This window comes from Catharus ustulatus, chromosome 2, assembly GCF_009819885.2.
Source record: "Catharus ustulatus isolate bCatUst1 chromosome 2, bCatUst1.pri.v2, whole genome shotgun sequence".
Lineage (NCBI taxonomy): Eukaryota > Metazoa > Chordata > Aves > Passeriformes > Turdidae > Catharus > Catharus ustulatus.
Genome location: NC_046222.1, coordinates 118,347,947 through 118,362,743, shown reverse-complemented (window position 1 = coordinate 118,362,743; position 14,797 = coordinate 118,347,947). Strand labels below are relative to the sequence as shown.

General features: G+C 38.1%; 1 protein-coding gene across 11 annotated transcripts in view; it reads right to left on the bottom strand.

Moving 5' to 3' along the window:
* The window catches only part of KDM6A (lysine demethylase 6A), a 153,284-nt gene that overhangs the window by 19,214 nt on the left and 119,273 nt on the right, over nt 1–14,797 (bottom strand). For all 11 annotated transcript variants that reach the window (XM_033051032.2, XM_033051033.2, XM_033051034.2 and 8 more), the window contains 3 exons: nt 2,817–2,946; nt 1,256–1,361; nt 335–540 (listed from right to left, as the gene is read on the bottom strand). In XM_033051032.2, the coding sequence (XP_032906923.1) occupies nt 335–540; nt 1,256–1,361; nt 2,817–2,946 (442 nt within the window). The remainder of the gene's footprint in view (nt 1–334; nt 541–1,255; nt 1,362–2,816; nt 2,947–14,797) is intronic.

Below are 14,797 nucleotides of genomic sequence, written 5' to 3'. Positions count from 1 at the left end.
CCAAATTGTAAAAAAGCCTCGAGTTCTAAATATTTTCATGTGAATTTTGACATTATAATACAAAAGCTTAAACTAACAGACTTGTAAAGTATGTAGTAACTGTGAGTTTTACATTATTAAACTGAAGTTTACACAAAGCATTTGGGAAGCACAATACACTATTTTACCTTCTATCCAAAACAGATTTTGAAAATTTACCTGTGCTCTTCATGCTAATGGAAATGGCTCTTTCTCCTCAGCAGTTTCTGCTTTTTCCAACAGCCATTATTAATTGGCTCCAGAGTCAGTATGCAGTCTGTGAATTGTAAAACTCGAATAGTAGCAATTAACTTACCCTTAAAGACTCCTGGAATGAGGAGGCCTGGTACTGTGCATATTTAGCAATTGTTGTATGAGATCTACTGCTTTCACAACGCCAGATTTTCTTTGTTCCAGTGGGGTCCCAGTTTTCATCTGCTGGCTGCAGTAGTTGTGTCCTTACTTCTACTATGTGTTCGTTATTCGCTTCTACCAATGTCTTAGTAGAGAAGAGTCCTAGATCTAATTAACAGCAATAAAATTAATACATGAAGGTTAAAACAGAATAAAAAAATTCAGGAAAATGCCTGAAGTTATTGAAAGGTTTACTCTCAAATCATTTTTACCCCTTAGTCTTCACAACACTGCCCACCTGAGCATTAACTATTAACACCCAAAAAACTTTTCTCCATACATTCAGCAGAAAATTAGAAAAAACTTGGTAGCTATGGACTATTTTATAAGAAACATTTTACATGCCTTGGTTAAAAAAATGCTCAATTCTATTACCAACAAAGTATTTTTCAGAGCAGAGCTTTATGAACGTACTTCTATCATAAAACATGTTTCCTACCAGCAGTGATAGTTTATCTATCTACAGACTTCAAAATATTGCACACAGTCAAATTACAGATCATTAGATCCACACACAAAGACATGCATTAAGTTTTTTATAGGAAAATGTCTAGCTATAAACTTCCATATCCACAGCTCAGCTCCCCTCTGTGCTCAATAAAATCTGCTGTATTTGTGGTGGGTTTTTTTTTTTGACATGACCAAGATCAGAACAACAGCAAACTGAGAAATGACAAATTACCCTAACAACTTGGAATATACAGGTAAAACAGTATTACAGAAATAAAATATCCATTTCTAAGAACTGAGAGACTTCTCTTTAAAAAATATTCATTTCTTCCCAAATCCAAAAAAAAAAACAAAAAAAAAAAGGTAAATTTACCTAATTTAAGCGCTCCAGCAAGGCCACGTATTACAGTAACAGGGTTGTTTGGATTTGTACAAAATTGATGTAAAGGTGGAAAGAAAGCATCTCGTTTATTTTCCAACTGCAAAATTATAATGGAATATTAGATGTCAGATCAATCTAGATTCCTTATTTGTAAAACAAGAAAGAATAGTAGAACAAAAGAGAAATAACAGAAAGAAAAGAGGAATTTTCTGCATTTCCCTGCACTGTGGGGAATGAACAGTAACACCATACAATTCTTTCTATGGTAAATACTGGGTTCCTGAAATTAATTTGTTACTGTAATTTGTTTCTTGGCATGAATTAGTCCCAGGTTGCTTCAGCTTTGCAACTCAGGTTTCCTGAACTTAATTTCGTTATCTGACAGTAGCCTTGTACATTCCCTAAATCCACAGAATTCTCTGAAGAGCAATACAGTTTCTTTTCAGAAGTAAAAAAGTGCTAATTTTACAGCTAATGTATACAACAGTATAATTAAAAGACTACTCTCATGGTATATCTCATGTTAACCAGAAAGGTTGATTTGATTTTTCTTATGCTTCTCTGCACCTATAACCTCAATTTTATGCTATAGACTCCCTCCTGATTTTTTTTTTAATTGCTATGAACCCTTCAGAACGCTGAAGGCATTTCTAGCAATAAACAAAACACAACAGAGAGTTCCCAAACAGTGGCACAACTGCATGGTCTGTGGCACTGTGGTGACTTTCCAGCTCTGGGAGGACTCAGCAAAGCTGAGATGGACTTTTAATAAGGCAGATGAGTTGGGGTGCAACACCTGGAAAACACCTGGAAGTATTATTGCATCCAGCCTAACCCAGCTCTCAGCACACTCAGACCCGAGTGTCGGCCTCTTCTGGTCCCCAAACTGAGGTGACCAAAGCAAACTTGAATTTTTCACACTGCCTCTATGGACATACTGTAATTTATTTTTCTGCTATTAAGGAAGTGGATATCCTGTAATTTATTCTTCTATAACTAAGGAAGTTAGCTCAATAAAGCTATTATGAAACTTTATTTTCAGAACAAAAGTTGTAATGCTTGCGTAAGAAAATACTACTCAACTAAACCCTGCCTTTTCCTGGTGACATTTTGTTCCTAACATCACCTCAACTTTTATTCATTTTTCTTCACTATGTTTTGAAGCAGACTGCTATGGGAGTTTAGTTTAATTGTTTGCTCATTTATACACAAGCTGTCACTTCCAAAGTATTGTACATACATTTTTAAAATACTGCGCATTGTTTATAATGAACTGTTTTGCTTATTCTGCCAACATTTTGAGTATTAAAAATCTGAAGTATTTTTTGTTTACTGAAATTCCTAATTTATAGGTCCTTTAAGAGTCAAACTATGTCTAAAAATTTTCTTTAAGGTTAGCAATTCTCCTGCTTATATACCAGTCTGGAGAGCACCGTAATTAGAACTCAACGATGAACAGTACATCTTTAAAATAATTACATTATGTAATTCAGATATCCAAACAATTACAAAAGACAGGCAGCAATGTACTTCTGCCACTAGATTTACTTACATAAATACTAGGCGTAGGTGGATTCAGCTTGTCCTTTGGCAAGGGAGGGTACGGTGGAGGCGGTGGTCGTGGAGGTGGGCATTTATCCAATAGAATACTACTGTTAGATAAGCCATTTTTACCCAGATTCCTAAAAGGAAACAAGAGCTGTCTCTGTCAATACTTGGCAAATTAAATAAATGTGTATCAGTGTAATCTCTTATGCAGAATAATGTTGTATTAAGGAGAAACCATAATTTAAGATGCAAATAAAGCTCGTATATTTTAATCAAGAATTCTCTGTGTATGATTTGATATTATTCAAACTTGTTCCCACTGCTGAATCTGCAACATCACCACTATTAGTTAAAAATATAGCCATTTTAAATAAAAGCAAACATGACACATTTGATAAAATTTAACAGGAAAAGAAGGTTTCAACTGCAAGTGGAGAAGAATTTTAGATCAGTCCACAGGAGCTGAGGTAGCAGAGCAAAAGTCAGAAAATGACAATGTCTCAGCCAAAAAACTGCTGAGTCACAAAAAACCAACTACAGCTACAGTACAGACAACGAATTCAGCCACACCTACCCCTCCCTGCCTTACACATTTTGAAGCAGAAGGAGCCACTGCTACATAATCCGTTTTTTGGAGCAGCAAGGGAGAGGCTCTACCCCCAGTGAGCTGCTGTGTCAATGCCCCTGTGTGACTCCCTGGAGAACCTCTCTGCCTGTATTTGCAGCCTCTCCCTGGAGATTTCCAGGTGTTCAGGACTCACTGGATGAGTAACTTTTCCTGTAATGGATGACCTGAAAAGTCTCCATTCTGAGCTTAGCCTGTAGTCAATACCCAGTCACCATCACTGGGAATGTACTGACAAAACCATCCCTAACATTCTTGTGAAAAATTACTCAACTACTTCAATATTCTTCCCACTAAACACTATCCAAACCCTTCTTCCTACCTCCTTTGATTCACTGTTGTTACATCCCACAAAACAGGATGTTTCTAATGTATAATTTAGTCATGTAGCTTCATAAAATTCACTGGTTACTAACTTTTTTTTTTAAAATAAGAACAGTCTTCAGCAGAAAACACAGCTTTTTATCAGATGAAACTCCCAGTGATAAAAATTTCTTTCAAAAACTGAGAAACATGGTACAGCCAGATACTGGGTCACGAGATCACAGCTTCAAATCAAGCTAGCAGAACCCATAAGATGGACTTGGGGCTTGAAATCAGATCAGACAGACTGACATGAAAAACACTTTGAACAAAATGGGCAAACATCTCACACAGCCCAAAGTACACCTGTCACACAGCTAGCACAGTCCAGTGCCAGAATTTCACTTCCAAAGTACACCTGTCACACAGCTAGCACAGTCCAGTGCCAGAATTTCACTTCCAAGAAAGTGAAAGAGTGATGCAGAAGCGTTGATTAGTCATCATCCAACTTGGCAAAAAAATCCCTGGCCAGCACTTAATGTCTGATGTTGTTATTGCAAAGGCTTCATTGTCCCCACATACACAAAAAAAAAAGCCAACAAAAGCAAACAAAAGAAGAACCAAAAAATAACATGGTAATATAAAATCATCACCACCACACAGAAATTTACTGACCACAGCTGCATGAACCTGAGATGCAGACCGTCTGTGCAAAGGGAATCTAGAATCTGAACAGCAGGTATCAGACATTACTATAACCTCTGCATTACCAAACAGAGAAATAAAACCAAGAAAAACACATGCCTAGTATTAAAAATGAGAGAACTTTGACAAAATTCAGTTTGCATTGATAAGCAGTTCTCAGAAAGGAAATTTCTAAGAAAACGAGAAAAAGTGAACTTGAAAAAAAAGAGATGTTCAGAACTAATGGAACTTGAGCTGCTGCACTCACAGGTAATCTCAAGGTAATCACAGTGAAAGCACAGTGAAAGTTTCAGGGAAAGGTGACAATGGAGACAGGAGAAACTTCTGTACACTTAGAGAAACTGCAGGTCTGAAAAGTCAGAGCAGAAAGGCAAAGAACCAGCACAAAGGAAAAAATCAGATGAACAAAGATATCTCATAAATCCAGCACTTTAAGCTGGTATTACCAATTGCATGCTATAATTTCCTATTAGGCTACCAAAACTCCATGTGGAAATTTTAAGAGGAAAATGGACAAAGAAAAGTAAAGCTGAGACAGCAAAACATTCATAATTTAAGTGGCACAGGAAACAGATGGGGAGAATATTTAAAGTTGTCTGTAACAGACTAGCTTCACTCTATCAATTTTTTTCCTATCATCTTTTTTTTTTAGCTATGAATCAGAGTATCTTACTATTAATAACAAGGCAAGAGAGCCATTAAAGAATAATTCTGTAATTGTTAGTGTGCCAAACAGAGAAATAGAAATTATAAAAAACACTACAGAAATACTAAAAATATTTGCTACCATGGTGTGACTATCCACTGCCAGCCTCTCCACTTCTGGAAATACAGAATTCCTTACAGCCAGTGCAAGGAAAGTGAAAGACCCTTTTTGACCACAGCAACTGCGCTGAAAATCCCACATATCTGAGTTTCAAGAGTGCAGTTTTTGTGAGAGGATTTCATAGTGGCTGAATGGGGCACCAAATGCACTGCTCAAGACAAAACAAGCCTGATTTATGCCCCCAAAAGAAACTGGATACCCAGTCATCTGTGATGAAGGAATGAAAAGAAGCACAAGGTCTTTCGTTTAAACTGACTTCCAGAGGAAACCAGCTTGTCATGGTCTGTGCACAGACAATATCCTTCTTTCCCCCAGAGTGGGGAGAGAAGGCAGGAGCAGCTGTCAGGCTCAGAGGGGCAAGGGCAGGGGTGCACAGTGATGTGCACAGTGATGTGCAGCCTGTCCTGAGCCACAGCCACAGCAAATGGCTCTGGGGTGACAGCAACAACTCATGGAAGTGCTTCACCCAAGGACCAAACTGAAATTTGGTCCATGCTCAGGAGAACATCAACCACTAAGGATGAAACTGCTGCCTTAACTTCACAGAAATTACTCAATTAAATAATTTGGAAAAGACCTTTGGGATCACCAAGTCCAATCCATGACCAGTGACCACTGTGTCACCCAGACCATGGCACTGAGGGACATTCCAGCCTTTCCTTAAACACCTCAGGGACAGTGACTGCACCTCCCAGGGCAGCCCATTCCAATGTCTCATCATCCCTTCTGTGAAGAAACTTCAGATGTCCAGCCTAAACCATCCCCTGGCACAGCTTAAGACCATGTCCTCTTGTCCTGACACTGGTGCTGGGGATTATTTCATGTAGTCATGGGATCTCTTCAATAAGCAATCATCACATCCATTAGAGCACTGCTTTTAATTATATTTTACTGTTTTTAGGATACATTCCCACAGTTTTTAAGAGACAGTTTTCAGCCTTCAGTCTTAGATAAGACTGTACCTAAACACACAGCTGACCAGAAGCCCAGGTGTGACACAGTTTCAACAGTCACCCACAGAACACTTATCAGGCAGCTGCCAGGAACTTTTCAGATACAGGATTGATTCTGCATCATCCCACCAGACCAAAAAAAAAAAAAAAAATCACGCAGATTTAAAGTTACACAGTTATACCAAATTTAACTCTATTTTATTATAAAAACTCTACCTTATTAAAGTTAACAGGATAAAACTTATTTTCCCAGAACCAAGAATCATTACCAATAATTATCATTCTTTAAGTTTATTAAATTAATCACCTCAACATTTTTATTATTTCACTCAACCCTTATGTCAGACTGAGAGAATTACGTCTGTTTCTCAGGAAGTGTGCTCTTCAAGTCCTCTGGAACTTTTCCTGTTTTCCAAGAACTATTAAAAAATCTATATGAATTATAAACAGTTCTCTGGCTTGCCCTTTCAGAGTTCATGGATGTATGTTATCTGGGCCTCTGACTTAAAAATGCCAAATTTAACTGTAACTGCTGTTTAACCTTCTCCTTGAAAATAAAGTACATTCCATGATGAGAACATTTTATCTGCCTTTTTCCCAAGCACAGAACAAAAATATTTACTGAAGACTCTCACCTTATTGACCATGCTAATACTTCCGTGCAGACATTATTTTTTTTATTCTCTTTTTGTTTTTGTCTACAGGTTTTCCTCTTCCAAACATAATTTCTGTGTTCTCTAGAACTCTTCGCTTCAATACTTTTAAAAATATTTGCTCTTTTTGTTTCTACTTGAGAGATGATAATAAAAAGTTCCTAAACAACTTCCAGTTATCTATACATTTGGATTTTAGGTACAATTTACAGGTCAAAACAGAGTAAGTCACAAGCATTTGTGCTTAAGCAGTTATTTTTGTTGTGGAGGCAGTCTAAGTGAATTATTATTTGAGGATTAGCTGTATGACAATTAATGAGGATTCACTGCTCAAGAGATTATAGTTATTCAGAAGAACAAAATTAATACCCTCTCTTCCCCCAATAAAAAAATCACATTTAAAATGAACACACAAGGAACTGTGGATTTATTTGACACTCTACCTCAATTCTATCAGAATTAATTGATCTGCAAAGAGGACTGAACAAGATACTTTTGAAACATGCCTGCAGAAGGAATCAGCTGCAGCACTGGGCTGCCAAGCACTCACTTGCTGCAGTCCTGGTTCAAACCAGAACCACCCACCCTTCTCAATTAGCAGATACAATCAGTTGCTTTCTCACTCTGAGTTATTACAAAACCACAGAAAAACGCCTGTCAATCCCCAGCAGCCTGGGAAGGAGGTGGTTACACACAACACCCAGCTTGGCTCCCTGAGCTTCCCCTCCCCAAGTTCCTTCTGTAGCCAGGGGATAGAGAGGAGCTCTCAAAAGGGAATATAAAGAAGTCAAGTCAAGCTTACATTATGCTTAAATGCAAGTAATGCCAGATAATTACACAACCTGTTTATCATGCAATTCTCTACCCCAGCCTTTCACAACCAGGTACTAGCTGGCAATACTCCCAGAGATCTTTCATGAAACTACAGAAAATCCTACAATAGAACTGTGGATTTTCTCATTATGCAAATGTATTTCTAATTATTTTTGAATTCTGTTCTGGTTTTGACCTCAATAGTACAGGTTGGCAGTGAATTTCATAGGTTAATTACATGTTATGTAAGAAGTAATGTTCCTTTTTTTCTTTTCTTAATGACTTTTACATCTTTCCTCTCTATTTCATTTGCTAATCACCTTGTTCTGAGGCTGTAAGACAAACAGAATAACATCAATGTCTTATGTAAGAAAAGCATTATAACAAGTGGCACCAAACTTTTTCATATACTTGCCTTTCCCTCTGAACTGTAAATTTTCCCATGTTTTGGTTTTTTTTTAATTCCCAGATAATTCTGCTTCCCATCTGCAGAGTTCAGTATTTGCCTTTTGAACAAAACAGAATCTCTTATTCTAAGCAGTGTTTACCTTGTGAAACCACAGTATTTCAAATTTTATTCTTAAAACTTTTGCTATGGTGAAGGTCACTCGCCAGATGTAACGTGCCTTTAGAGGAACTGAGCAATTCTGTCTTGCAGCCAAAAAAGCCCTTTGTTTGTAAATAAAACTCCCAATAAAACAATCATTGCTTTTGCTGTTTTTAAGAACAAAACACTAATTTAATCCTGGTCCTTCCTCCACAAAGTACTTCCTCTCAAATAGATTCAGGTTCTTTTTCCTGTGGACCATGGAGCTCTCGAACTAGTGATTCACTGACTTGCCAGACCAGGCTCAGGAGCAGCACCTTCAGTAAGGACAGAACAAATTTCTTCTGACCCAGGCCCCAAAAGAGCACTTGGAGCAAGGAGAAGTCTGCCCTGCACTGCCCTTCCCACTCCTCCTCAGGAAATGGATTTACTGCCCTTGTGTAAATGCTGGCCATTTATCAGACCCTTTCCCAGACTCTTTAGCCCAGACCACCTTCACAGAATCAACAAGTCATTAAGGGTAGAAAAGACCTCTGTGATCATGGAGTCCAACCTGTGACCAAACACAACTTTGTCAACTTGACCATGGCACTGCATGCCACCTCCAGCTGTTCCCTAAACACCTCCAGGGATGGGGACTCCACTGAGCTCCCTGGGCAGCCCATTCCAATGTCTTATCACTCCTTCCATGGAACAATCCCTGTCTGCTCTCCTGTATTTTTATCAATTTACAAGGCCCCCTGAGAGGCAGCTCATCTCTCCTGTCACTTTTCCTCTCTCAACACCAAGAAAAAAAAACAACTATAAAATGGCCTTATTAGCCCCTTTTGATACACATTACAGTCAAACCCACACCTCTCAGTTGCCTTCCCCAATCATGTCAAATTGGCAAAGCTTTCAAGTTCAGAAATGCTTCAGAGTTGTCAAATGAGTCTCTCCATGTATCACCATAAAAATGACAAGGACAACTTCCAGCTGACACAAAGTTGTCCAGTTACCCAGCTGGGCTCTTCAGAACTGTCTGAGGAGCTCTAAGTTTTGTTTGGACCTTTTCCTGTTCTTTCAAGGCTGTGAACTTTAATAAATAATGAGGGCAAAAAATAAAAACCAAGATAATTCTTACTTCTTTTATGAGAAACAATACAAGTCAACTCAGGAGCTTCTCTACACTGCTTAAACAAAGGACCTGACCTCAGACCAGTGTAGAAAGGACAACTGCTAGACTCTCTTAACTGAGCTGGTTACTGGGTTTTTATCCCTACTCTGGATGTTAATGAGATGCACCAGTTGAAACACTGAGTGGGAAATCAGCTGGCTTCACTTCAGTAGAAATAAACACCTCGAGTGTTAAATCTCAAGTCTTGTGATAATGTTTCATTAATTCTCCTTTCAGAAAGATTGCTCACAGGGAAAAGATACTTACATTTCTAAGAGCACAGAAAAGAGCTTTTGATAACAGTCTCTTTAAGGAAACCTGATACACAACCAGCCCAAGCAGCATACTCTTCTTTTTTCCCCCCTCTAACAATCGGCTTTTCTAATAACAAACTCAGAGCAGTTATTCTTAGCATATTTTCTGTTTTAATTACACGGTTTTCACTTATGCTCAGAAATTACTTGGAGTTGTGTTGTTTTTTTGTTGTTTTATGGCTGCTCTTTTTTTCTTTTTGTTTGTTTGTTTTTTTCAAATGACCTTAAGAGGAGATTTTCTCTAGGAATCTCAGAAGGATAATTAATCTATTAGTGCGTTCTTTTATTTGTTAATTTACTCAGAGACTTAAAGAATTTTACTTTACTGTGTAAACAGTTTATCAAACATAATTTAGCTGGTTTACAACCACCTTAAAATTTACTGTTGCAACCAGTTTTATTGGTAAGGAAGACTAACCAAATCACACTTCCCAGAATCACCTCCTCAATTCCTTTTCATCCCTACACTCCAGCAGCAGTTTAACAAGATGAGCACATTTGCCACCCCACTGTTCTCCAGAACAGCATCTTAATGAGATTTGCATATCTGAGTCAATAGCTCAGCTCCTGCATTTCTCAATTCCTTGTGGCTTTTCAGTGACATTGTCTGGCCCTTCAAGGGAAGCTCCTTGTGCAAGTATCAATTGCTGTGCCAGCACCCTATGTCTGACCCCTTCTCAGCCTCCTCAGCAACCTCATTTCACCCCACCAACAGAATGGGGCTCTGTTAAATATTTCCTCAACATTCGAACCAAGGAAGATGGATATAAAGAAACTTTTCAGCCTCTGCAATTATCTTGCCCTACTTAAGTGCTCACTTTAGTCTTTGGCAAAACAAAGCATTTACCAAGTCTGTTCCTACAGAGCAGACAACCTATTCACACGTAATAAAAGAGGAATCAAACGGAGTTTTCTCCTTGGCATGTGTTTTGCATTTTATGATACAAAGCATCTCCTTTCACCTAATGGCTTCACTTGAGCAGCTTTTATTAAGACAACGCTTGTTTATGTAAGGCAAAATGACAGTCTCTCAGCGTTTATTTTTGTCTAACTCTGATTTTATTTTATTGTGATGCAAAACCATGAATGCCTGTTGTAATAAACTGCTTTCACTTTAAAATCCACCAGATTTCCATACTTCTGATGCCCCTTTGTTCTTAAACAACACACAACATTACCAGGTCACTTTTTGGTGGTCAGCATTACCATGCTGCTTCCTGATAAAACCCCTCCTGTGTGATGAGGAACTTCATTATCCTGCAGTTCACTCTCCCGCAGTAGGTCAATTGTAGTTACCTTGTGAATCAACTCTTGTGCACTACTTAATCCCAAACTGCTACTGATTCCAGGTCTTTTGTGTTCTAAACACAAATAAACTTGTAGGGTCTGAAAGATGCAATACTGGCTCTTTCAGGCAAGACTTCTTTTAAACCTGAAAGCATCTGAAGGAAAGAATAATTTAACAAATAGACATCTGAGGACTTCAGTGAGACTTACAAAGAATATAAACACCCTGCTTTTGAAGTAAGCCTATAGTAAACAGAGCCAAATGCAGAAGAATGAGGAAGAAAATAAAAATGATGCATCTAATGCTCCAGCCATGAAAAAAATCCAAGTCACATCCACCTGTTCCTACCTGTCAAAATGTCTATTCTTGCCTGGAGAATACCATCATACAACAGGGTAACAGATTGTATCAAATTACTATTGTCACATAGCAAGAATATGCCAGAAGATAACAGAATATAATTGTCCATATTAGAGATTAAGCCAAAATGTCCTTCTGAACATATCAAATAAAATAAAGGTATGTGTGTAACAATTGACACACACTGCCCAATGCAGTGCAGCTCCAATACATAAAATCTAATTCCACAGGACAACTCCCCTCTCCCTGTGCATTAAGCTTATTCTAGCAGAGGTGTCTGGGGTCTTGTCTGGTCCTTTTTTCCTGTTGTGTTTTAGAGTTTCTTTGTTGTTGTTTGGGGGTTTTTTTGATCTTTCTGTTGTTTTTTGTTGTTTTTGTTTTAGGGATTTTTTGTTTGTTTTTTGGGTTTTTTGTTTTTTAAAGAAAAAGATCAATTATTTTCATGTTTTCTACTGTGGGTAGCTTTTCTGCAATTTTTACAGTAATTCTAAAAATCAACACTTTTGGTCACAAATATCTGAGCCTCAAGATGCCACTTACAGAGACAGCACCTAAATATAATCAGTACTACAGGAAGTACTTTCAATTCCTTTTTTTTGCATTATCAAAGAGTGTGTTAAAATAAAGGTCAGCATGCAGTATTGAAGTTCACAGTATCTGATATATTAGCATATAAATACCTTCCATTTTACTACATATGATGTTTTTTTCCAATCAGCAGGGCTTTGAGCAGATTATCTTTTAAAATTCTCCCTCCCAGACACTTTTTCTCTATGTCAGTCATGCACATAACACCTGCAACAAGGATGTTCTGCCCAAAACTCTGCTCCAGAGCTGTCATGTGTATGCCTGCACATCTAAGAACAAAGCAAGGGTTAATCAGCTACTCAGTAAAAAGACTGGGAAATCCCTGTCTTCAGCTTTATGAATATAAACATTAGAATGGGGGAAAAATACCCACTATTCATATATTATATAGTTATAATTTTTATTAGTATGAACTAACAGGTAACCAGCTCTAGCACAGGTGAGTTACCTGTTATTTCTCAGAATCTCACTATTATTAGCAGATATGTGCAGAGTTTCCAGAAAGCATTGTTTGCCTAGAAGAAATCCTGTCCCTAAACCTGCTAAAGCAGTCCAGACTGATGCATTTCTTGACTTCAGAACTGCTAAAAAAACAAGTCTCTCCTCCACTTTTCCCACTGCCCATCTTCCTTTATCATCCAGCTTTTAAGTCCTCTGCCTTACTGAATGAAGGTGCAGACAGGCTGAAGAGGGAGCTCTCAATCTCTACTCTGTATGAAAGAAAGGGGAAAAAAAAACCAAACACATCTAACACCTTTTGAGCTGTCTGCAAACTACACGAGACAAAATATTAGCTTACCTCCCTTGAAAAATTATGATTATGTGAACCTGGTACTGACTGTAAGAACCCAAGTGAAACACCTTTATGAGCCCTCTATCTTGGAAATGAAGTATCACTAGGAATACTACACCTCCATCACAGAGCACAAACACAAGGACTTGCTGGCTGACAGACTCTGGAGCTAAAATGATAAATGTATTGCTACCGAACATTAACTGCAGCTCTGTCCTACAACAGCACACTCAACACACCAAAATGCAACATTTCACTAGGGTGAAACACTTCCCATTACTTTCTCAAGAAAGCTACATTCCCATTTTGGAGGGAGATCAGTTAAACTTCAACAAAAAAACTTAAAGTTTCTAATAGTTTCTATTATGTCTATTTGCAGTGCACTCATCCTAACACCATACACTGAAGCTATTTTCATACTTCTACTAGAAAGAACCCATACATGATCCAAATTAAAAAAAAAAAGCTGTTAAGCTGTTAATTTTTATGAATGTAGTATGTGTAGCAATGTCACTTGGAAATGAACATTACAGTAAGACTTAATATTCAAAAGATGACAAAATAGGCTCCCTAAAGTGTCTTTTTTCTCTTTTTTATGAAATTTATCTTGGTAACAGATAGTGACAGACTGCTATATCATGGAGCAGTATTACTCATCAAATCCCACAACATTAGGAACTATGAGCTCTCAATCACAGTAACAGATGCAGGTTTTTGGTTGAATGATATAAACATGCTTTTATATATTTTTTTAATATCAAAAAGAGTAATGCTCAAACCCATCGTATCTGCTATATAAAATATAGCAAATCTACATCCCAAATAAAATATTTTGGAGTAAAATATATTGAGCTGATTAAAATTGCAACAAGAATTCTAACAGAGAAAAATACAGATAACATTTCAACTAAAAGAACTGCAAACACAGCTCAGGATGGAAAAGAGCACAGTACAGCCCAAAACATTCAATAACCATATGCTTATGATTAAAGGGACTTCTGTGAACTTTAAAGGCATCTTAGGTAACATTTTCAAACACAGTGATAACTGTAAAGGATGGCTACAGAAATCACAGTGCTCTAAATGGTCATTTCAATTTCTCAGCTTGTTTGGATTTTGAACAATTTTTTTTAAGCAAGCAGGCAAATTTCTCCAAAGACTAAATGGCCATTTCAATTTCTCAGCTTGTTTGGATTTTGAACAATTTTTTTTTTAAGCAAGCAGGCAAGTTTCTCCAAAGACTACCAAGAAAATCTGAGGACTTTGAGATATTTTACATAGAGAAGGCTGTGAGCAGCAAGCACTAAATGTGAATTTGCAAAGCTAATGACTGCCTGACAGGCTCCCTGCTAGCACATGCACCAGAGATGAACACTGACAGATTTAGCTGCAGCAATTTAAGTTATTATTGCTCTGGGTTCAACCATCCTCCTCTGCCACAGGCCACTGGCTATTGCAGGGGGGACTGAATTTGCTGCATTTCTACCACTGCAGCCTACAGTGAAACATCTTTGCCACAAGTCACTGCTAAGAAGTGTAATCTGAACTTCTACAAGCCAGCCTTTCACACCCTGCCATTCTGCATTTCCAGTGATGAGGACACCTGGGAAAACACCGTGTAATTTGCACAGCCACACTGCAATCACTGCCAGGTTTTCTAGTGGCTGGCCTCACATTCTGCCTTAATCTAATCTGCCTCTCATCTAAAATGACCCAAGCTTACAGACTAAAGATAAAAACCAACAGCAACACATCTGCTGACCAACTGGAACATACCATGGACCAAGACCTAAACTTCTGACGAGTCAAAAATACCTGAACTGCAACAAGACAGACTCACAATCTGCTGCACAACTGCATTTTTAACACAATCCATCACCTGAGCAGCTCCTGGGCTTGAAACCACCACTACCAAAAAAGCCGTCTCTGGTACAGAGCTGAAGGACAAGCTGATACACCAGATGGCTGTGTGACCACTCAGGGGGACACCAACAGGCAGGAGAAATGGGCCAACAGCAATCTCTGGGAATTCAGCACAGGAAAATGCCAAATCCTGCAGCA